At 34.8% G+C, this 21417-nt stretch overlaps 1 protein-coding gene across 1 annotated transcript in view; it reads left to right on the top strand.

Moving 5' to 3' along the window:
• Positions 1-14372, top strand: part of LOC149947891 (DNA-dependent protein kinase catalytic subunit-like) — a 37574-nt gene extending 23202 nt beyond the window's left edge. Inside the window, exons 44-88 of the mRNA XM_090170981.1 lie at positions 24-112; positions 177-242; positions 427-603; positions 665-727; positions 784-912; positions 986-1102; positions 1162-1302; positions 1369-1511; positions 1583-1705; positions 1779-2021; positions 2085-2501; positions 2564-2774; positions 2835-3165; positions 3231-3340; positions 3407-3504; positions 3568-3601; positions 3694-3873; positions 3930-4017; positions 4084-4219; positions 4278-4330; positions 4398-4483; positions 4554-4622; positions 5174-5278; positions 5344-5469; positions 5531-5629; positions 8591-8693; positions 8771-8873; positions 8960-9179; positions 9237-9378; positions 9438-9637; positions 9733-9880; positions 9944-10233; positions 10329-10402; positions 10466-10553; positions 10616-10849; positions 10971-11103; positions 11174-11241; positions 11321-11541; positions 11609-11698; positions 11942-12106; positions 12837-13038; positions 13250-13438; positions 13534-13646; positions 13916-14051; positions 14201-14372. Coding sequence (XP_090027107.1) covers positions 24-112; positions 177-242; positions 427-603; positions 665-727; positions 784-912; positions 986-1102; positions 1162-1302; positions 1369-1511; positions 1583-1705; positions 1779-2021; positions 2085-2501; positions 2564-2774; positions 2835-3165; positions 3231-3340; positions 3407-3504; positions 3568-3601; positions 3694-3873; positions 3930-4017; positions 4084-4219; positions 4278-4330; positions 4398-4483; positions 4554-4622; positions 5174-5278; positions 5344-5469; positions 5531-5629; positions 8591-8693; positions 8771-8873; positions 8960-9179; positions 9237-9378; positions 9438-9637; positions 9733-9880; positions 9944-10233; positions 10329-10402; positions 10466-10553; positions 10616-10849; positions 10971-11103; positions 11174-11241; positions 11321-11541; positions 11609-11698; positions 11942-12106; positions 12837-13038; positions 13250-13438; positions 13534-13646; positions 13916-14051; positions 14201-14278 — 6431 coding nt within the window. The 3' untranslated portion in view covers positions 14279-14372. The remainder of the gene's footprint in view (positions 1-23; positions 113-176; positions 243-426; positions 604-664; positions 728-783; positions 913-985; positions 1103-1161; positions 1303-1368; positions 1512-1582; positions 1706-1778; positions 2022-2084; positions 2502-2563; positions 2775-2834; positions 3166-3230; positions 3341-3406; positions 3505-3567; positions 3602-3693; positions 3874-3929; positions 4018-4083; positions 4220-4277; positions 4331-4397; positions 4484-4553; positions 4623-5173; positions 5279-5343; positions 5470-5530; positions 5630-8590; positions 8694-8770; positions 8874-8959; positions 9180-9236; positions 9379-9437; positions 9638-9732; positions 9881-9943; positions 10234-10328; positions 10403-10465; positions 10554-10615; positions 10850-10970; positions 11104-11173; positions 11242-11320; positions 11542-11608; positions 11699-11941; positions 12107-12836; positions 13039-13249; positions 13439-13533; positions 13647-13915; positions 14052-14200) is intronic.
• Positions 14373-21417: the final 7045 nt, after the last annotated feature.

Here is a 21417-nt window from a genome sequence, read left to right as displayed (position 1 = left end):
TCTGATGTTTTTTTTATTTTAAGGATATAATGCAATCACAGCAGTAATTTGTTGCACACAAACTGAGGAAAAATTTTATTCGGTATTTTTATTCCAAGAGAATCTAACTAAAGTAATTTTTGCAGTGCTAGTACTTTGTCATTACTTTACTCTTTATAAAAAAAAATTATAAATAGGGCGAAGTTCTTTGGGATCAATTAATTGATTTAAGAAGAACTTATGCATTTGAAACTGAAATAGAGGTAATTTTCATAATTTTATAGAGAACTCTTATAATTGTTAGTCACTTAGAGAATACTAAAATACATAAATAGATCAAACTTTAGAAAAATCATTAAATCTGTGTGTCCATAGTTTACCACTGAAAGGAGTAGCTCAATGGAATTCAGTTTTAAAATGCAATTTAAAAACTAAAATCTTTTTAAGGATAATGAAATAAATAAAAAAGTGGCAGTTTTAAGACACTCTATCAGAGGAGTCAGTGACTCTGGAAAAACCAGCGAAAAATTCTGGTCTTCACCTCATTACCTCTCCTCAAAATATCTATCTGAAAGTAGCCTGAATGAAGATATAAGCCAATTTGACTTCTCTTCTAGTCAACAAGTATTTTAAACATAACTGAAGTGGTTTTCCTGATTTCTAATATTTTACATATTCTCACCAGGTTTTTAAGTTTTCAAAAAAGAGGAAATCTGAAACTGAAAAAATACTAACAGACGATTTAATGGTATATGCATAAACAATATACAGGTAATCTTGTATTAAATTTTCACTCTTTTTAAGGATACTAATGAAAGTTTCAATAAAACTGAATTGGAAATGGATGAACTAAATTGTCATGAATGTATGCAAAATATGGTGTCTCTTTTTGATACGTTAGCCAAAAGAAAGATAATTGCTTCAGAACCCTTAGTAAGATTAAACTACCATTTTAGATTTTAAATGTTAGTTTTAAGCACTTTTGTTTCTTTTTTGGTAACTAAAGGATTATAATCAAGCCCTTCCAAAATGTTTGGATTTGATGGTTAAAAAATTAGAAGAACCATCTGTGACAAAAAATATCAAATTATTTTTAACTAGATTGATTGTATTGACAGAAAATGTGAGGTTTTTACTTATAAATATAATAACTAATTATTAATACTAATAAGTATATGGTAGTTGTTAAGACCTTATGCTGGAAAGCTCTCAGCAGTGCTTCTTAAATTGTTGAGTGAAGGGGGCTATGGATCAGAAGTAGATCCATTTTTAGTAGATGCGCTTCTCTTATCGTTGGAGTGGTCTCATTTAGCCAAGATTGATGTAAATGTTATTAGAACGCTACATTTAAAACTATATTTTGTTTAATTTAATTTGTTTTATACCTAGGTTAATTCCTCAACCGCATCTAATATACTTGCATTTCTTATGAGAAAATGTGCTCATGAACGAAGGGAAATATTTCGAAGAAATTTGGATATAGTAAAAGTAGCTGTTGAGTATTGGAACTCTAAATTAGCACCAGACTATAGGTATGTGAAATTCATTATGGCTGGGCAGAAAATTGTAAACTATCATATAAAAGTTTTTATGGTGTTGGTAGAATCATACAGGATTATTTAAAAAATGAAAACAAGCGAATGAAAATTGTTGGAATTCAATTATTAGGAGTGTTAGTTACAAATAAAATTTTCATTATGACCGCTATGAATATTTCTCGTGATAGGTAAATAGCATTGTTACGTAAAAACATCAGATTTTGTAAAAGTAATTACTTAAACTTAATTTTTGGCTACTAGCTTTCTGAAAACATTTCTTAGCAACCTTCATGCAGAAAGTAAAAAAGAAATTTATGCACCTACGTGTGAAGTTGCTGGAATGATACTAGCCTATATGGAAGAAAAAGAAGACTTGATCGATGAAAAATTCTTGAATTCTTTGGTGACTATACTTCAGGATATGAATAATAATCCCAAGAAAAAGTTGCAGTTTTTGACTTGCATCAATTATGTTTGTCTGCATTTCCCCCCTTTCGTTGATAGGTATTACTTCTTAGTGGTTTTGAATTTTTGTAGAATATTATTACTTTTGTATTTGTTTTGCAGTTTCTTCTCAAAGTTGCTGTTTTTGTTACCTACATCCAAAGAAGAGAGTCTATCCAAGATACTTGAATCATTACGAGGGCGTATTGAAAAACTACCTAATGCATTTCAAGAGTTAAGAACTAAAGGATTGTTGCATATACTTGAATATTCAAGTGAAGAGAATGAAAAGTTATTGGTGCTACAGATTATTACCAAAATTGTGGATAAAACACATTCTGATCAACTGGTAAAAGTTCTCCCACTAGTTAAAGACCTCTTCAAATTTCGAAACCCAGTTTGTCGAGAAGCGCTTTATACTCTGTTGATAAATTTGTATGATAAATATGTAAATGAAGGTTCTTCATCTGATAAAGAAATTTTAAAAGTCTCTAAAGGAATATTGCTTCAAGGCTTAACTGACTCAGAAAATCGACTAAAGTAAGTGAAACCTTACTATAAAGTTTGCAATTTAACACTGTAACCATGTATTTTTTTTTAAGAATTATGTGCTGTAATTTTTGGAGCCACAAAACTCAATTACCTACTGAGACCATTTCAAGAATGGAAGCACTTCTATTGAACATGTACTCTCCCCTAACAGAGGAACATTTTTTACAATATTCCAGTTATCTGTTTTTAGAAATGACATCTAGAAGCCCTGATTATAACCGAAAAATTTATGATACCCCGCTTTCGAAGAGTAAATTTGAGGTATTAGAGCTTGCCAAATATTTCTGAATTTATTTTTAATGTATAAATTATTTTCCTCAGAGCTATAAAATAGCATTGTCTTGGCGCAGACCCGCAACATCCATGATTCCTATGTTCTCAGATAGTGTGTCAAATATCAGTAGTGTTCCTGGGTCATTGGAAGACCTTTTAGTCAGAGCAACACAAAATGATAAAGTTTTTGCACCCACCCAAGATCTAAAAGGAAAAGTAATTGATTGGGTCACACAATCTTCAATGGATACTTTTGCCAATGATGGAACAATGACTGAGTCCTCTTTATCATCATCTTTATTGTTTACATCTGGAAGAAGGATGCTGCCTTCTGACCCAGGTCCAGCCATGAAGGCTATCATTGTTCAAGATCCAAATGGTGAATCTTACAAATTATATTACTATCAAGAAATTATAGATTAAACATTTATGTAAAAAAAATAGAAGATTCAAAATCAGATTTTCACCGATTAAGACGTAGATTTCTCAAAAACCAAGAGTCAACTCGGAAATATTTCATAAAAGCTGAAATTAGAAAAAAACAAATGCGAGAGGTACTTTCTAGACAAAAAACTTCTTCCGTGCAGGTTCATAGGTTGAGTAGTTATTTCTGTTAATAGGAAACAAAAAAAGATCAAGTAATCCGTAGAGAAGCTCAAGTTCAATTATTACGACAGTATCGCATAGGGGAACTGCCTGATATTGAAATACCACACAGGCATGTTAAAGCAAAAGTATCAGTCTCCAAGTATCATTGATTAATTTAAATTTACATTTTAAGCACCCTCATTGCACCATTACAAGCTCTTGCACAGGTTGTATAGTAATCCTTTTAGCTAACTGTAGCTTACGATCAAATCTATGTATTATAGTCTTATATTTGAATATTATTTTTCTCTGCATACAGCTTGATTCAAAGATAGCCAAGACACTGATGTCTAAGATGGTTTTGGCTATAGTCTCTGAACTGGAAAATAGTAGAGAAAGTGACCGATATAAATTGTTTTTGAAAAATACGAGTGATGCTTTAAATAATATACTCTCAAATAGCATACAGTTTACTCCATCAGTTATTAGCTTTTCTCAAGTATGAATTTTTCGTAATTATGGCAGGATGAAATTTCATTTCTTCTTATATGATAGGAAGTTTTATTTTACATAATAAAAAATGTATCCGTATCACCTGAGACAATTGCTGATAGTTCTTTAAGCAGTAACCAACTTAATACAGGTATAATTAGATAGTGATATAATTTAATGAACCAAATGTAACTTAATTATTCCTTAACTTGTTTAGGAATATTATTGTTAGAAGCAAATCTAGAAAAAGAGTTGTCTTTAGAAAATGAGTCAACAGGACCACCCACTGGTAAAAAAATCAAATTAGATGATAATATTGAAAATGGCGCAAATTCATGGATTAAATTAGCAGAGTAATATTTTTTTCATTTTTTTCCACTGAAATTATACTAGTATCACTTTTTAAATTAGACTCTACAAATCATTAAATAATCAAGATATGGTTCGAAGCATATTTTCTATGGGTAATATGATTAGTTAATTTTTGTAATTTTTGATTAATTTTTTATCACTGCAACTTTGAATTCATAGCCATAAAAATTCAGCCGGAGACCCAACAGGGTATTGATTTGGAAATTAGTGGAGATTATGGAGCTGCATGTAGTATATACAATAAGGTTGGAGAGTGTTATAATTGTGTATTACCATGTTAATTAAAACGTTAAATGTCTGTATGAAATATTAAAGCTTTATGAAGAGTCATCAGATGCAGCGGACCAAGCTGAGATCAATTATTGGGAAGATTCTATATTGCAGGTTATACGTATATACATATATTATCATAAGTAACATAATAACAATAAGTATGACACTTCCTATTGCTTTAATGCTAATTTACTAACCGAACCTTTTTTCGGCACTGATACGCTCTTCAAGCTGTGACTTTGACTCGAGACTTACCGTTTTGGATGACTACTTTTTGAAAAAAATTTAAGCCTAATATCGGAGAGCACGTTCTGGAGAAGCGAAGGGCTTTGGCTTTGTTTTGAAGCCCGGGTGCGAATCATGCGTGATAAAAAAACATGAGTTTGTGGCGCTAAGAAAAACGTTTTTAATTTTTATCATTTTAGCCTAATATTCCGCCTATCTATCGGAAACCAGATATTTTGGCTTAGTGGAAGTCTCGCATATTTTAGACACTAGAGGGCTCTGTGCTGAGAAAACATCTTGATTATGCAATAACTATGAAAATCAGTTTGGTTGTAAATCTCGTTAATTGTCATACTTATTGTTATTTGTTACTTATGATATTATATATACACACAAAATATCAGTGGACGTTTATAACCCAATTACTGGTATTGCAGTGTTACACTCACTTAACAAGTTGGGATAAGCTTGAAAAAGCTGTTTTAAATAGATTGCCAGATTCTAAAGACATGGCATCAGTTTGGAATGATCCATTTTCTAGGGTTAAATTCATTTAAATAATTAGCCCAGTTTGAATTTTGTAGTCATAGCATTTTTTATATAATAGGATCATTTTTTGCCCTATCTTGTCAAATCGAAGCTGAAGGGAATTTTAGATGGTGAACCAAATCAGTCATTGCTCAACTTTATAGATGAATCAGTGAAAGACAAAGATAAAAAGACTATCTTTGAGGTAGAAATTATTAATGTTATTTTTATAATAGAAATGGATTTATATAGGAATTTTTTCTCAGAGTAAATATGCTGAAGAATTAGCCTTGCTTTATTTAGTTCAAGAGAATTATAATCAGTCACAGTATTTTAGTGACTTGTCTCTTAGGCATTTTCTAGAGGTATGTGATTTTGTTCTATTTATATATAGGGTCAATGGAGGTAAGTGTGATCAGGGGGTAAGTGTGACCACCCCGTATTATCTCCCAATATATTATTATAATAAAATATTTGATGAATAGATATTGAAATTTACTCAATATTAATTTAAATTAAATTTAGTTTTTAAAAGGGTAGTTATTTCTGAAATCGACAGGGTTTGTTGCTCGATAGTGGCGGATTTCAACCAAACTTTTTTTGTGGGTTTATATAGTACTCGTATGGAAATGTATGAAGCATGCGGGCCCTAATTGAAAAATTTCAAAAGTTATGAATTTTTCAAATTTGACTTTTTTTGAATAGATTTTGCGCACTGTCTTCATATTATATTGAATATCTCAATTGGTATTGGTTTTTTAAATACGAAATTTGGTATCCCAGGCTAAAAGGACCATATAAAGTCGGTATTGAGGTCAATTTTTTTATAGATGTTATAGTTTTTGCAATATGAGCTCATCAGGGGGGTAGTACTTGATGTTTGATTCAGAAAAAGGGTCAACTGGAAATTCATTAAATATTTTAGCTAAAAGCCTACTTATAGAGAGAAAATATACGTTAAAATAAAATTGATGGTATCTCGATTATTAAGGTCAAAATAATGTTTTTAAATTTTAAGGTTTATTCATTTTCACACAAAATATTGCTAATAAATTAAACACAAGGTAGGACTTATCATTTATTTACACAAAAAGGGTGTGCTCCAAAATACATCGTTTTATAGGTATTTGACTAAGTAACAACCCTGTAAGTTTTAAAAGTAGTGAGTAAGTAAATAGTTAATAAACTATATCTCATTGATTACATTATGGTGATTTTAGTGACGCTTGTTGGAAATTTCTCCTTCTTCTTAATTTTAATTTAATTTAATTAATGAGTAACTGGACTCTTATGTAAAGAAGTTGTAAACTTATATGATGATCCAATGAATAAATCTATTATTATTATTATTATTATTAAATAGTTCAGTTATGCACCAACTATATATTGAAATATACTCGATTCCTGTACCTTAACTGTATAATAACATTCGACTTTACGAGTGACGGCTTAGCAAGTGTATAACTGAACTATTTACGTAATCAATGAGATATAGTTTATTAACTATTTACAATAGTATTGTTTAAAATTTTAACCGTTAATTGAGTAAGGTTTTTAACTAAAATCCAAAAGTAAAAAAGAAAGTGAACATTCGTTAAGAGAATAAACCTTACACGCCATCGCTTCTTTTTTCTACGTGTACCTTGAATTTTAAAATTATTACAACAGATTGTGAAACCTCTGCATTAAACTTGTGCACTAACTAAATGTAAATTTACATTTCAACTGGTTTCTTTGAAATCCGCTATTTGGTCGTTCCTTCGTTTTTTTTTTTAATGTTGAAAGATTCAAAGAAGGCTTGAAACGAGCCTTATTAAAGTTCCTCCATCTCTTTGTTAAAATATGAATATAGTGAGGGTTCTATAGCATTATTTTCGGTATTACACTGGGATAATATTATTATTCAGAGCTACGCGGCTTTTTTGCGTAAAAGCGAAAACTTGTGTTATTTGAACTAATTTCTATTTTTCTCACTCCCCTTTTACCCCGCATTGTTCAACCCTGATTTTAACATATTGTTCCTTGAACAATTGTCTTTAAAACGATACATTAAATTTCATTATGTGATGTTCCTTTTACGTGATATAAGAACATTTTGGTTCAAAAGGGATGAAAATTCGAAAAAAAACTCGACCATATTTTGCCCCCTTTACACCCCCTTTGTCCAACTCTGAACATACCGATTGTTTCCGTAGTTAAATACCTATAAAAGGATGTATTTGAAATTATTATACGATGTTCCTATCAAAAGCTACGGAGACATTTAGATTAAAGGGGGTAAATATTCAAATTTTTACCCCCCTGAAAACGCCACAGGTTTGAAAATGGAAAACTCTGAAAAATAATACTAAGACATGTATAGAACATATTTCCGTCTAGTTTACGATTGTTACATTCCATGATGGACACAAGTCCATATCAGCTATTTGGTTTTCTAAACACGAAGATATTATTTTAGAGCAACAAAAAAATATGACTAATGGGACGCCGTATTTAACCTCTGTATGTAATTTCATATCACACTTGCCCCGCATTTTGGGGGTAAGTGTGATCAGTAACAAGAGTTAAATTGAATAATATTTGAATCAATATTGTGTAGTTGTGTGGTATACAGTGGCCATATAAATGGTACCAATTCTTAAGAGCATGATATTTTTAGTTTAGGAGTAATTTCCAGTAAACTCCTAAAAAAAAAATATTTTGATCACACTTACCTCCATCGACCCTACCTCTGCCCTTAGACGACCCTATAATTGATAAAAATGGTCTAAATTCCAAATATTAGTATCCTCTTGAGGGCTGCACTCTTCTCCTCCCCTGTTTTTTTTTTTTTTTATTATTGGAGATATTTTAACACAAGATTTGAGTAAAGAGAGCTTCCTGTTTTCCAAAGAGGAGATAAAAGAACTATGGAACTCAGTGGTTTTTTACTCATTTAAATTTTAAGATTTATAGGAAGTCAATTGCTCTAGCTAGGTTTATCACAAATTTCTTTTTTCCCAAAATTTAAATGCAATTCATTTAAATTTGATGGTTTCTCTCTTTAAAATTTCATTTTATTTTATTGTTGCACAAGACACAGGGATCCAATAAGTGTATTGTATTTCCTGAACAACACATCTTTATTATTATTATGTTTTCCACAAATTTTTAGATGTTTAAAGAACCACGTGGCATTCTGACTAGGTGTAGCAATTAAAATGGGAAAAGGTGCTAATTGGAGGGAAATTATCTAATTTTTGTCAACATTATAGAATAGAACCTCCCAAAAATTTTATTCTCAAATATTTTCTCTTGTGCTAATGATGAAACTTTTTAACTATAAGGATTGGATTGGATTAAGTGTTCTAACAGATGGTTCTAGAGAAAAGAAATTTATGGAGTTGCAACAACTATCAGAGTTAGACCAATTTTTAAATGAAATTAAATGTAATATATTTATTTATTTATTCACTCATTCATTTATTTGTTCCTAGTAAACATTTTATTACTTTTTTTTATATAAGCTCCATCAAATATAAATCTGCCTAAATTAGTTCAAAAGTGGGAACAAAGACTACCCACTTTCAACAATCCCACTTTAATCTGGGATAACATCATTTTAAATCGGTAAGAATGGAATATTTTGATTCTGATAATACTGTTTTCATTTATGGATTTGGTTTTTTTTTTCTGAATTTTCATATGTGAAACAGTCAGTTTTACTTAGAAAAAGTGCTCTCAGTAACATCTACCGCAAATATAAAAAATGATAGTTTATTAATGTCTGATGATATGGATACTAGTGATAATTCAGTTGACTATAAAGAAATAATTACACGAGGACTTATCAACATGAGATTGCAGATGGTAGAAAGTGCCTGCTCTCAAAACAATATTGCAGTAGCAAATAAGACTATAAAATGGATTACTGAAGTAACTCTGTTATAAAATTTTCTTGACTATTATTAGTATATTTTTTTATACTTTTAGAAAATTCGAAATGATCAGAACCTTAACTCAGAGTTTTGGGTGAATTGTATTCACATGTATTGCCGAATTCATCAACTGAAAGCTAAAAAGCAGCTAAATGAAAAAAGACTTGAGACATTATTAGTTATTAATCATCAATTAGGTGGATATTAACCATAAAATATCATTAGTAAAGTAACATTGCATTGACTAAATTTACAGAAAAACTGGAAAAGGACTACATATCTAACACCCAACTAGAAAATAAGATTAGCCATCAGATGTATGTGGCTGAAAATTTCAACCAACTTCGGATAGAAATTAAAAACCATCCCAATGCTTTGCGCAATATGGAATCACAATCGAACAATGCCAAACGTTTTTTGGAAAGATTTTCATCTGAGACCAATAATTTTTTGGAGGTATTTCTACTTTTCTATAATTTTTAAATAAGTTCACCATTTCATATAAATTCCCAGCATTACAAATTGATTATTATTATTCAATTTAATTTTAGATGGTTGAAAATATTTCAAAAGCCAGCTTTGATCGCCTTAAAAAGGCTTTGGCATATACCAAAATGAATATTAGTAAAAAGGATAGCAAAACTACCACAACAATGAATCTAGTCAGTTTTTGCAATAAGCGTCTAAGAGAAATTGAAGGTTTGGTAGTATTTTAATATTTATCTATCAGAAAAAATCTTTAAATTTTGAAACTTTTTACAGGAATTTCAGTAATTAATGAGAAAACCTTTAAACTCTATTCCTGCACTTTTGTTGAATGTCTGTTTGCCACCTTACAGGCAGGTGATAATCAAGCAGCTATACTGATCCCCAGAGTTTTGCAGCTCATAGAAAACCAACCATACTTAGTTACTGTTTTTGAGAAACATGCCAGTAAAATACCATGTTGGATGTTTTTGTCATCATTGGATTACCTTTTGGCTATTCTTTACAAACCTAATTCTATTTGGGTTCAGCCATTGATTATGGAAATTGCCATTACGTATCCCAATGTGTGTAATTCATATTTTTAGGGAATTCATATAATCTTATTCTTGTAAAGCTGTTGCACGAATTATTTTGAATTTCAAATGCTTGTAATTTGTAGGCTTTGATTTACCCCTTCAAAGTTGCATTTGAGAATTTGAATCAACAGATGGCCAACAAGTCATTTATTCAGAAGTATATATTTATGATTTGAAAATAAAAGTAATTGAAACAATTATAAAAATAATAATAAATTAGGTTAGAAGCAAAATTAAATGAATTGGAGTTAGTAAATGAGTTTATGGAAGCTCTGAAATTTTTACGAACACCTCATCTTATATTGAAAGTAGGAGAGATTTCCATGTTCACTTAATTTAGAGATATTTCATTTCCACTTTTGTCATTTAGGATGGTATACTTGAACTGCTCCAATTAGAAATGCAAAATGCTTCTAAAGAAGCAAAAAGGTTGGTGGTTCAACAAATGTGGGATAGTGTGTTTAATGTAGGAACTACAGGACATGTATATACATTTGGTGGACATGGAGGAGAATACCATAAAATTTTTGAACAGAAGTATAAAAAAGAAGCTCTTAATAAATACGGAGACCAACTGAAAAAGTTGTGTGATTTAGAACGTAAAGTATGTTCATTTGTTCAAACATTAAATGGACAAAATTTTATTTAATATTATAGTTTATAAAAATTGTAATGATTTAAGAATAATAATAACATTGTTATAATAATTATTATAATTTGGAAAGGATTTACAAGAAGCGTTACGTGTATTTAATCAAATGAAATTAGACACAAATTCCAAAGTTTCATTAAATGAGTTTTCCAGTTGGCTCAGCAAATTCCATTCGTTTAAAAATGAATCTGAAATTGAAGTCCCAGGTATACAGCAAACTATTAGAAATGCATGATTTTTTAAAATTAAGTTTCTTCATTTATTTCTTAATATTAGGTCAGTACAATGGGAAATCAAAACCAATGCCGGAATATCATGTTAAAATTGCTGGGTTTGGTGAAAATGTTTGTTTAATTATGATATTAAGAATGAAAAACAACAACAATTTTATTATTAAAATACCGATAATATTTATTTACAAAGGTTCACATTTTAAGCTCAATTGAACTTCCACGAAAAATAGTTATTTGTGGGAATAATGAAAAAGAGTACCCGTTTCTGGTTAAGTTTGGTGAAGATCTCAGACAGGATGAGAGGATAGAAAAAGGTTTCGAAATAATGAATGGAATATTTATAAATGATTCACATTGTGCCTCAGAAGATTTAAAACTCCATACATATAAAGTTATTCCACTGACCTCTCGGTATTAAAATATTGCTATTTTTAATATTTATGAAAATTATTTATTATTTTTTTTTGTATTTGGATAGTTTTGGTCTTATTCAATGGGTGGATAACACAATGACTTTGAAAGTATTAATTGAAAACTATCTTACTGAGAAAGAGAAAGAATATGATCGGTGAGTTGCAGTATTGCATATTAAGCAGATAAGGGACTGAACTTAATATAATCTAATATTATTTCTTAAAAAATCGGTTTATTGTTGATTCAGAGATAAATGCTATCGCCCACTTTACCATCCATGATATTGGTTTTGATATTTTTAAATAAAAACATTTAAATTAACATAACCTACCTAATACTGCCATTGACTTTAACTTTTGCTAAAACCAAATAATGAAAATTTTTATGACTTCTGTAGAACGTACATCAGGACAAAATTTTGTGAATGGGCTAGAAAGGATTTAGAAAAATGCCAATTGAAAAATAAAAATGATTTCGAATTATCCTTTTTATACCGCACTGACAAAGAAACCATCAGCTTTTACAACTCAGCAAAGGAATTTATCCCTTTTGACTTGTTCAGGTTACAAATTTTTTCATCTTAACACGAGGTATTTAAGGCTTAATCAACGGGTGCCAACCCAGTCGTGAAACCAGAAATGGATAATTTACCAAAACTTTATATTATATTATGGTCCATTTCTCGATTGCACTAAAGGGTTACGAAATCAAAATTTCAGCCCTCCCCAAAGATTGTTGTAACATGAAATGAGTAGATAATTTTTTAATTAGGCTCTATTCATTACATGCTATCAGAAATTTGGCGTAAATCCACTTCGGGAGTAAGCCTACTTTAAAAATGTGGAGTTTTATGGCGCCAACTAAAAAACTTGTTGAGAATGAACTGATTAATAGGGCTAATTATCTGTGTGGTTCTCATGTTGCATTTTAGTTTATAGTGCTATCTCAATTCTCCTTGATTATCACTGAGAATTTATCAGCTCACTACATTTTGACTATTTCACAGTCTTTTCAAATGTCCATAAGTTTCAGTCTGTCAAAATTATATTTTTTCCGGAAGTGGGTTTATTACACTTATGGGTTTCAGCCATCTATCTTGATTAACTCTATAATACCTCAATATTTGTAAATTGATAATCTGATGCAACCTTGGATTCAAACATATTTTGTACACATTTTTTGTAGTTAGTTTAGAAAATTGTGTATCAAAAACTTTACAAAAATTACAATTTTTTAATGGATCCCAGGCTACATCCCAAGGTAAAAAAAAAACTAATTGCAACATATTTCAGGAGAATATTTTTGTCAATAAGTTCCTCATTAGATGCATTCTTGAGACTAAGAACTCAGTTTGCCAAGTATCACTCTGTTATTTGTATATCGCAATGGATATTTGGCATTGGTGATAGACATTTGAGTAATTCTTTGCTAAACACTGATACAGGAGAAGAAATTGGAATTGATTTTGGTCATGCTTTTGGTTCAGCTACACAGGTTAATCATCAGTCTTCAGTGCGGGAGTTACTTATACTAAGGGTGCAGCAGAACAGGGCTTCATATCATAGAGGAGGGGCCTCAGCCTCGGCCTCTACCCTATAATTTGAGGCTTTTAAATGTCTCCTAGCACTGTGCCTCAAGTTGTTTAAATCCAGCACTGTCATTCTCTAATTTTACTGTAAAACAGTGATTTTTATTATTTTAACAGAGACTTCCTATTCCTGAATTAATACCATTTCGATTAACACCACAATTCACTAACTTGATGGCTTCATTTGGAGTAAATGGTTTAATTCACAATACAATGGTTCATACTTTTGAATGCTTACGAAGTAATCAAGATATCCTTATTGATATTATGGAAATATTTATTAAAGCACCTACAACTGAATGGAAAGTAAGTTTTAAATGTTTAGTAATTTTGAGTTATTTATATTAGGTGGCAGATAATTTTTTAACTGTATTTTGAGGCTGGTTTTTAAAATTTTTTAGAGGATAAATCAGCTCTTGGAAAACGCAGAGGAGAGTCAAAATTTATATGCAAAAGAAAAAATAGGAATCGCACACAGAAAATTAAATGGTGTCAATCCTAGAGTTGTTACATGGTATATAAATTTTTTCTAAAGACAAGAGTATAGTGAACTAATTTTTATGGAATGGAAGAAACCAAATTTCGAAGTTGGCAAGTATTTTGGGGCAAATAAATTATACTATAGAATTGTGTATTTAGAACAAAAGTGAAAAATTTTGATTTCACCAAAACAACTTTGCCAACTTTTCCGAAACCTTGGTGTGGGGTAGGCTTTTCCATAAGCCAACTCGCCACTGCTCGAAATATTTTTTCTTTGGATAATTGTGTTTTATTATATTTTAGTGAAGAATTGAGATTAAACTATTCATTATCTAAAAACACACCACTTTTGGAAAAAATACTGAAAGTCACTAGAGGCGATTATCAAACTGATGTTCGTGCCCAGCTCGGAGATGAAAATCTGAGCACAAAACAACAGGTATGTTATAATGGTTCATATAATCTAAGTTAGTATTTTTTAAATGTTTTCAAACCCAAATCGTCTGAGATCCGCTTTACTTCAGGCTATATGAAGCTATGTTGCTTTTCCTGACCCACACTTAACAAACCAAATTAAAATTTTTGCAGGTTTTATGTCTCATAAATCAAGCAACAGACCCAAAAATTTTAGGAAGAACCTATAGCGGATGGGAACCTTGGATATAGTACTATTTTTAAAGCTTTACTTTTATATTAACATTTTTTGGTTTCTATTTTATTATATGTAATTCTAATAAAATGAATGCAGTTTTGATAAATTAATTTATCTAACCTTTCCTTTTTTGCAAGTATTACTATTAAATATTACTATTTAACTGACTCAAGGCGTCCCTTACTCCGGTGTTCCAGCACTAGTAACCTCCTTCCCTCAGTCGGAACCTCGATTATTTGAGACGTCCCTTATTATTATTATTAGTGAAAGGGGGTGAAGGGCTATGGACATGCCCGTTCGCGCACTTCGACCAGAGGTCCATTGTGCAACCCCAAACCTTAAGACTTAAAGAGCCCGATATCCGACACAAACCGGAGAATCCTCTTGGCTGGCATATAATAGAAATCAGAAGTTTCCAGCTGATGCATACCAAGATGCTTGAATCTTTGGGCCGCGTAGTAATCGCACCTACAAAGCACATGAGATGCGGTTTCCTCCTCAGCCCGACATGTCCTACAGATTGGATCATCACTGATTCCAATCAGGTAAAGATGTCTGTTAAGGAGACAGTGACCTGTTAGTAAGCCAATGACCAACCTGATATTAGATTTGGAAAGCGAGAGCAGCTCCTTAGCTCTCTGCCTAGAGGGGCCCGAAATAAACTCTTTAGCGTGCCTTTGGCCATCCATCTCAAGCCAAAGCTTGAGTTGACGTTCAGTCATGGATTTAGAGATAAGGCCGCGTACTATGCTAGAGGGGATAGGAACGGCAGGTTCAGGACCAAAGAACCCAGCCTCTGCCCACTTCTTGACTAAGACATCAGCTTTCTCTTTACCATAGTACCCCCGATGGCCAGGAACCCAATAGAGCTGAACTTTATTGTTGGTGCCTAGCTCCGAGAGGAGATTCAAACAGCTATAAACCAGTTTTGAAGAAACCTGAAACTGGTTGAGAGCCTTGAGGGCGGCTTGACTATCCGAATAAATTTGGATAACCTTTCCATGAAGCTTCTTTTTATGACAAAAGTCAACACAGAAGCAAATAGCGACAATTTCCGCCTGAAAAACACTAGCATTAACACCAAGGCTTTCAAAGAAGCCGAGATTGCTAGTAAGACAATACATCCCCGAACCAGAGCCAGGGTGGGTCTTAGACCCATCGGTAAACCAGACGATTTATCCTCTGGTCCTGAGGGTACTATGATTGGCCCACTCCGTACGGCTTGGAAAATAAGTATTGAAAGGCTTACTAAAACGTAACTTCGTAGCCATCAAATCAGAACCCATTAGGTAGACAGGTAGCTGACTTGAAATTTCCCGGTAGATCTTGGTGTGGCTATTATCCCAAATATTCGCCTTCCACCAACCATTCTGGTTGAGCCTATAGGCTCCCATAGCAGCAGCTTCCTCTATGAAAAGATGAAGAGAAAGAATGTTCAGGATAATTTCTAGAGAAGAACTTGGGGCTGTTCTCATAGCTCCTGTGATGCTGACACAAGCCAGCCTTTGTAGGGTGCGCAGATCGCTCTGCACAGTCTTGATTCGGACTCTAGGCCACTAGACCACTGCAGCATAGGAGAGCAATGGTCTGATGATCATGGTGTACAGCCAGAAGACCACTTTAGGGCTAAGTCCCCATGACCTGCTAACTGCACTTCTGGTTCTCCAAAGTACCATCTTAGCCCTCTTAACTATAGAGTCAAGGTGAGGCTTCCACGTTAGTTTGCTGTCAAGAATAACACAAAGGTACTTCACCTCCGTGCTTTCACTCAAAATAGTCCCAAATAAGGAGATATCATTGAAAGAGTTTTGCAACCTTTTACGAGTAAAAGGAACAAGAACCGTATTATTAGGATTAACTGTAAGATCAACTTCCTTGCACCAGTTTTCCACTTCTTACTAAATCGCTAATAGTGTTGGGGAACTTTCCCGTAAAGATGATGGCGATATCGTCGGCATAGCCGAAGCAGCGGCACCCATCCCTGTTTAGCCTCACCAAAAGTTCATCCACAACCAGGCACCACAGCAGAGGTGATAGAACACCACCTTGCGGGCAACCACGGCTGGTGGTGACCATAAGGGATTCACCAAGCAGGGAGGATACCACCACACGATTCGTCAGCATAGCTTTGATCCAAAGACACAGAGTGTCATTAATGCCAAAGCGCTTTGCAGCCTTCATGATGACTGCGCTGGACACCTTATCAAAAGCGCCCTCTATATCAAGGAAAACTGCTAACGCTATTTCCTTAAAGTTAATAGCCCTTTCAATGCAGTTAGTTATGCCATGAAGGGCAGTCTCATTTGATTTGCCCTCTTGGTAGGCATTCTGAGCCGTCGAGAGAGGTGTATGAGAAATAACCTCCCCCCTAATATAATTGTCTACCAATTTCTCCAAAATCTTTAGAAAAAAGGAAGTCAAACTGATTGGCCTAAAGGCCTTAGCCTCGAGATAATTATATTTCCCTGGCTTCGGAATAAAGATCACCCTAGAAAGTTTCCAAGTGCTAGGAATATATCCAAGGGCAATACAAGCCCTATAGATTCTACTCAACATTGGGCAGATAATATCAATGCCCTCCTGCAACAGAATGGGAATTATCCCATCCGGCCCCGGAGACTTATAGGGCTTAAAAGACTTTATTGCCCAAATAAGTCTGGAGTGCGTGACAATTTTATTCGCCACCGCCCAGTCTTCCCTTTTGGTACGTGCAATCCTAATGGGAAGTGGTCAGAATCAGTACTGTTAGTAATTCTGGAGTCAGGAAAGTGTGCATCTAACATATGAGTTAAGTCTCCTTACCCGACGAAGAATGACTACCATCTTTCAACTTAATAGTGTCAAGATGTTTAGTCTTATCGTTGGCCATAACTTTCGTTAACTTTGCCGTACTGGGAATATCAGAGATATTCTCACAGAAATTCCTCCACGAGTCCCTATTGGCCTCGCGGATGGCCTTATGGTATGCAGTGAGGGTGTGCTTGTAGTCAACCCAGTCACCCGACCTCTTAGCTTTGTTAAAAAGCCTCCTAGACTCTTTGCGAAGCCTACCAATCTCATGGTTCCACCAATGAACTAGCCTTGGCTGGTTGGTAGACTTCACCGGACAATTACGGTGGTAGGAGTCGATAATGGCATGTTGCATACGATCAACGATACTTGCAGTTGCTGCTGCTCCAGATAACATGATGAGCGTTCGCATCACAACCTATAATGAGTTTCTTTCCCGACCGCTCAGTGGTTGACCAGATTGGTCACCCCCTGTGATGGTGGGGGCAGAGCATCATCGTAAGGAAAGTAAGCAGATGCCAGCATGAGTTCATCATTCCCATCAACGGTAGGGAAATGATTTTAACCACGGCAGTATCCCTAGAGTGATAGATTGAGAGCGGAAATCCTTGCGTACCAATACACAAGCAATACATTACCTGCACTATTAAGACCAAGGATTTTACCCTTGGCAATCCAAGGTTCACCGTCCGAGACTCATATTCATTAACAGGTGTAGGATTAACCACACCCTCTACAGTACTTACGACTGAAGTTTGATTTGGGGTACTGAGTATCTTAAAGATTCCCCTATCCAAACCTGTCTGAGCAGCAAATCCTGCCGCTTTGATGGCGTTGACCGACTCACCATCCATTAGAAAAATCCAACGAATGGCAGCCTGTTCTTCGGATTTGCCCAGCACCTTCCAACAGCTGGTGTTCAGCGCACCGTTGAAGGTTTGAAAACGCCTGAGAAGAACTTTAGGGTCCTTCGTCCAGACGTCCCTTGTTCGGAGAACGACCTTAAAAGTTTTCGGCAGGTCACTGGCCTTTGTTACCAAAAGCCTTGTTCCCTGGAGAACCTGTTCGTTGCGGTCGAACTCCTGACTTAACCATTTACCTGTGAAGTCATCCTTGCACAGGTAAACCAGGAATTGACGAAGAGGGTTACCCAAGGGTATCCCGTCTATCCTCTCCAGAACTCCACGCTGGATGGTTCCCATTTCTGCCTCGGTTAAGCAGTTCGAGGGAAAGCCTTCTTTTATGATGGCCATCCGCATCGAACCCACAGCTTCACTGAAGCTCAGTGGCTTGGACTTTTTGGGAGCCTGTTGTTGAGAGCTTGGAGAGTCTTGATCCGACTCTCTTGTTCTCTTGTTTGAAGAGGAGTTACCCTTTCAAGAGTCTTCGGCCAACTTCCTGAGTGTCTTTCGACGCTTGTTCCTCTTGCGAGTACGAGCATTGGAAGCACTTACCTTGCTTCCCTCCGTCGGGGTACTGTCTTTGGTAGACACTGGCTTTTAATGCTGGGTACTGCCGGAGGCAGACCCTAGCAACATGGGCTCGGTTTCTTCCAAGACAAACCCACGACCTGAACTTGTTGAAGGGAGGGTAGTATCCTGAGATACACCCTTCCCCTGGTTGCCAGGGGAAAACTAAAGCCCATTGCAACTTTTCCCTTTGGGAATTTTCATACTACCATAAGGTATTCCTAACCCCCGAGTTTTAACAAAATCGGTGATAACCACCTCGCGTAGTCTCCTTGTCAGTTAGGGTTTTTGCTTCTGTTGCTCCGCTTTCAGTAATGGAAGTATTGACGCAATGTTTTAGTCTCCTGTAAGCCTTGGTTTCCACTAGCGCGCGTAAAGCGAGTCATTCAACTTTGGAACGTACAAAAGTTTTAACGCACGTGAAGAAAAATACATTATGACGCGTGCTAGTGGAAACCTAGCATTGGGTATTATCTTCCGTTTGCGTAAACTTAAAGGTTCGCTGCTAAGAGCCGGTAGCCAGTGCCGCATTATCCATAAGACTGATTAAGCTAAAACATAGGGCCTACCAAGAGCAGGGGCCCACGCGTCACAATTTCGGAGGGGGATGTTGAAGGGTTTAGGGGTCCAAAGAAGCTCGAAGCCTAGGGACCTTGGCATGGGTTAATAGGGCATTGCTTGTACCTGAACATGGCAGGATTCTTCCAACTTTCAGCTTCATTCCAAATTACGTCAAACCGTTCAGACCTTCTTACACCTAAGCTAGCTACTGCAACAGTTTCCATTAACACTCAGCGGCTTCCTCGGGTTATCCGTTTTCTACCATATTGTGCAATGCTATAATTATGGAATCAAACCTAATTCTATAAAAATTAATACCTTTTTTTCTCGCTCCACCACCTAGTGTCACGGCGTTGGGGCATTTTGGGAATTATATCAAACCCTGATGTTTCTGGAACTCTTCAAAACATACACATCTAATAACTGACTTGCTTTGAAAGGGTTATATCCCATACAACCGAATTCCCATTCGACCGAATCAATCCAATATATTTATAAAAATAGCACGAATGTTGGCGGGGTCCCATTCAACCGAATTAAGTAATATCTGATTTAGTAGGTTGGATTAATATCGGATTGGACAATACTAGGTGCGTTTGGCTAGGTACTGTCCTCTGGGTTGCGTTTTAGACGGCTATATCGTGATAGCAAGAATGGGGTTGGGGTGGCGCCAATACTTAGAATACATTGCACGTTTTATAAGTCAAACCGACACTAAAGACATAGTATAGGCTATAGTTCTAGTTGAGCTTAGGTAAGGTTAGGTTAGGATCAAGGTTAGTTAATTTTAGGCTATAAAAGGTTGCCTCGATACGCTGTGGTTGCTAAGGGCTAAGGTTGGTAACTTCGTTGCTAACGAACATCGTGACGTCACTGAGATGAGATCCTATTGAAAATCACTGGTAGCTCATCTGGGTGACGTCAGCAACAGACGAATTTTGGAGGCAATTCGAAAATTCTTTCAAACCGTTGGGTTAGGATAGGTTAAGATCCGTCTAAATCATATGATTCGGCCGAATGGGAATTCGGTCGTATGGTAATTCGCTTGTATGAGTTTTTCCATACGACCGAATTCCCATTTGACCAAATGTATAGTACTTGTATGTAATATGTATTGTACCTTTTATATATTTATATAAAAACTAGCTTTAATACTCGTAGCAAAAACGTAACACGCGTAGCAAAAAGTCCTGAGAACTACTTAAAAATCCCAATTAAACCTCCCCTTCTACGAATTTCACACTAACCCGATAAAAACGTTTAAAGGTCGGGACGGGCGCAACTTAGCAAGGAACTCAAGAGAAGAGATAAGGGAAACAAAGAGTCAGCACGTGAGGTAGGGGGAGCCACAACAGTCACCCCCACCCCCTTCCTCCCTCCCTCCCTCTCCACCTCGAACACCCCCCTCCACGTCCCCGTGCTCGGAAGTCGAGAAAAACAAGTTGGCAAGCTTGCCAAAATATACTTATCCTCGGAAGAATTTGCCCTTGGGCGTATTAACTACTGGACACGGTACTCAATGATATTTCGCCCTCAAAGGCGTCCTCCAAAAAAATGTTTACACGGTGCTATCCCAACCAGTAGATTATTTTTTATTATAATTATAAATATTACAAATGTTATTGCATTAAACCAATTTCCAAATGTTTACCCGGTGCTATCCCAACCAGTAGATTATTTTTTATTTTAATTATAAATATTACAAATGTTATTGCCTTAAACAAATTTCCAATATCAATAGAACAAAAAACCAACTTTAGGCCCAAAACGTTATTAAATTACCAAAGCAACAAAATGAGAAATAGAAAATACAAAATTTTAAATTATTAGAACGCTCACGAAACGAAAAATATACTATTTTATAGAGAAAAACCAACTAATTGTATTATAGGTCTTAAACAATCAAATTTATATGGAAAAACAAAAGTTAAAGCGAAAACCAAAACTATAAGTGAAAGCATAAGTGGTATTACTCTAACAAGGAGACATCCCGAAGTGTAACCCACCGATTTTGTTCAAACACGGGGTATTGGTAGACCTTCATGTAACTTGAAAAATCCTAAAGGGAATTTATTCAATGGACAACCGTTTTGTCATGGCAACGAAAAATGTTTTTGACAACAACAAATGGAAATTTTCCCATTGAAAATAACATGGGATTCTGACCGATTCCTAGGGGGGGGGGGGGGTTGTCCATTGAATAAATTCCCTTTAGGATTTTTCATGATACATGAAGGTCTACCAATACCCCGAGTTTGAACAAAATCGGTGGGTTACACTTCGGGATGTCTCCTTGTAAGTACCCAACTTCGAACGGGTTCTATGGGGGCCAT

This window comes from Leiobunum rupestre, chromosome 4 (assembly GCF_980474605.1).
Source record: "Leiobunum rupestre chromosome 4, qqLeiRupe1.1.hap1, whole genome shotgun sequence".
NCBI lineage: Eukaryota > Metazoa > Arthropoda > Arachnida > Opiliones > Sclerosomatidae > Leiobunum > Leiobunum rupestre.
Note: the sequence above shows the minus strand (reverse complement) of the source record. Positions and strands in the feature narration are given on the sequence as shown.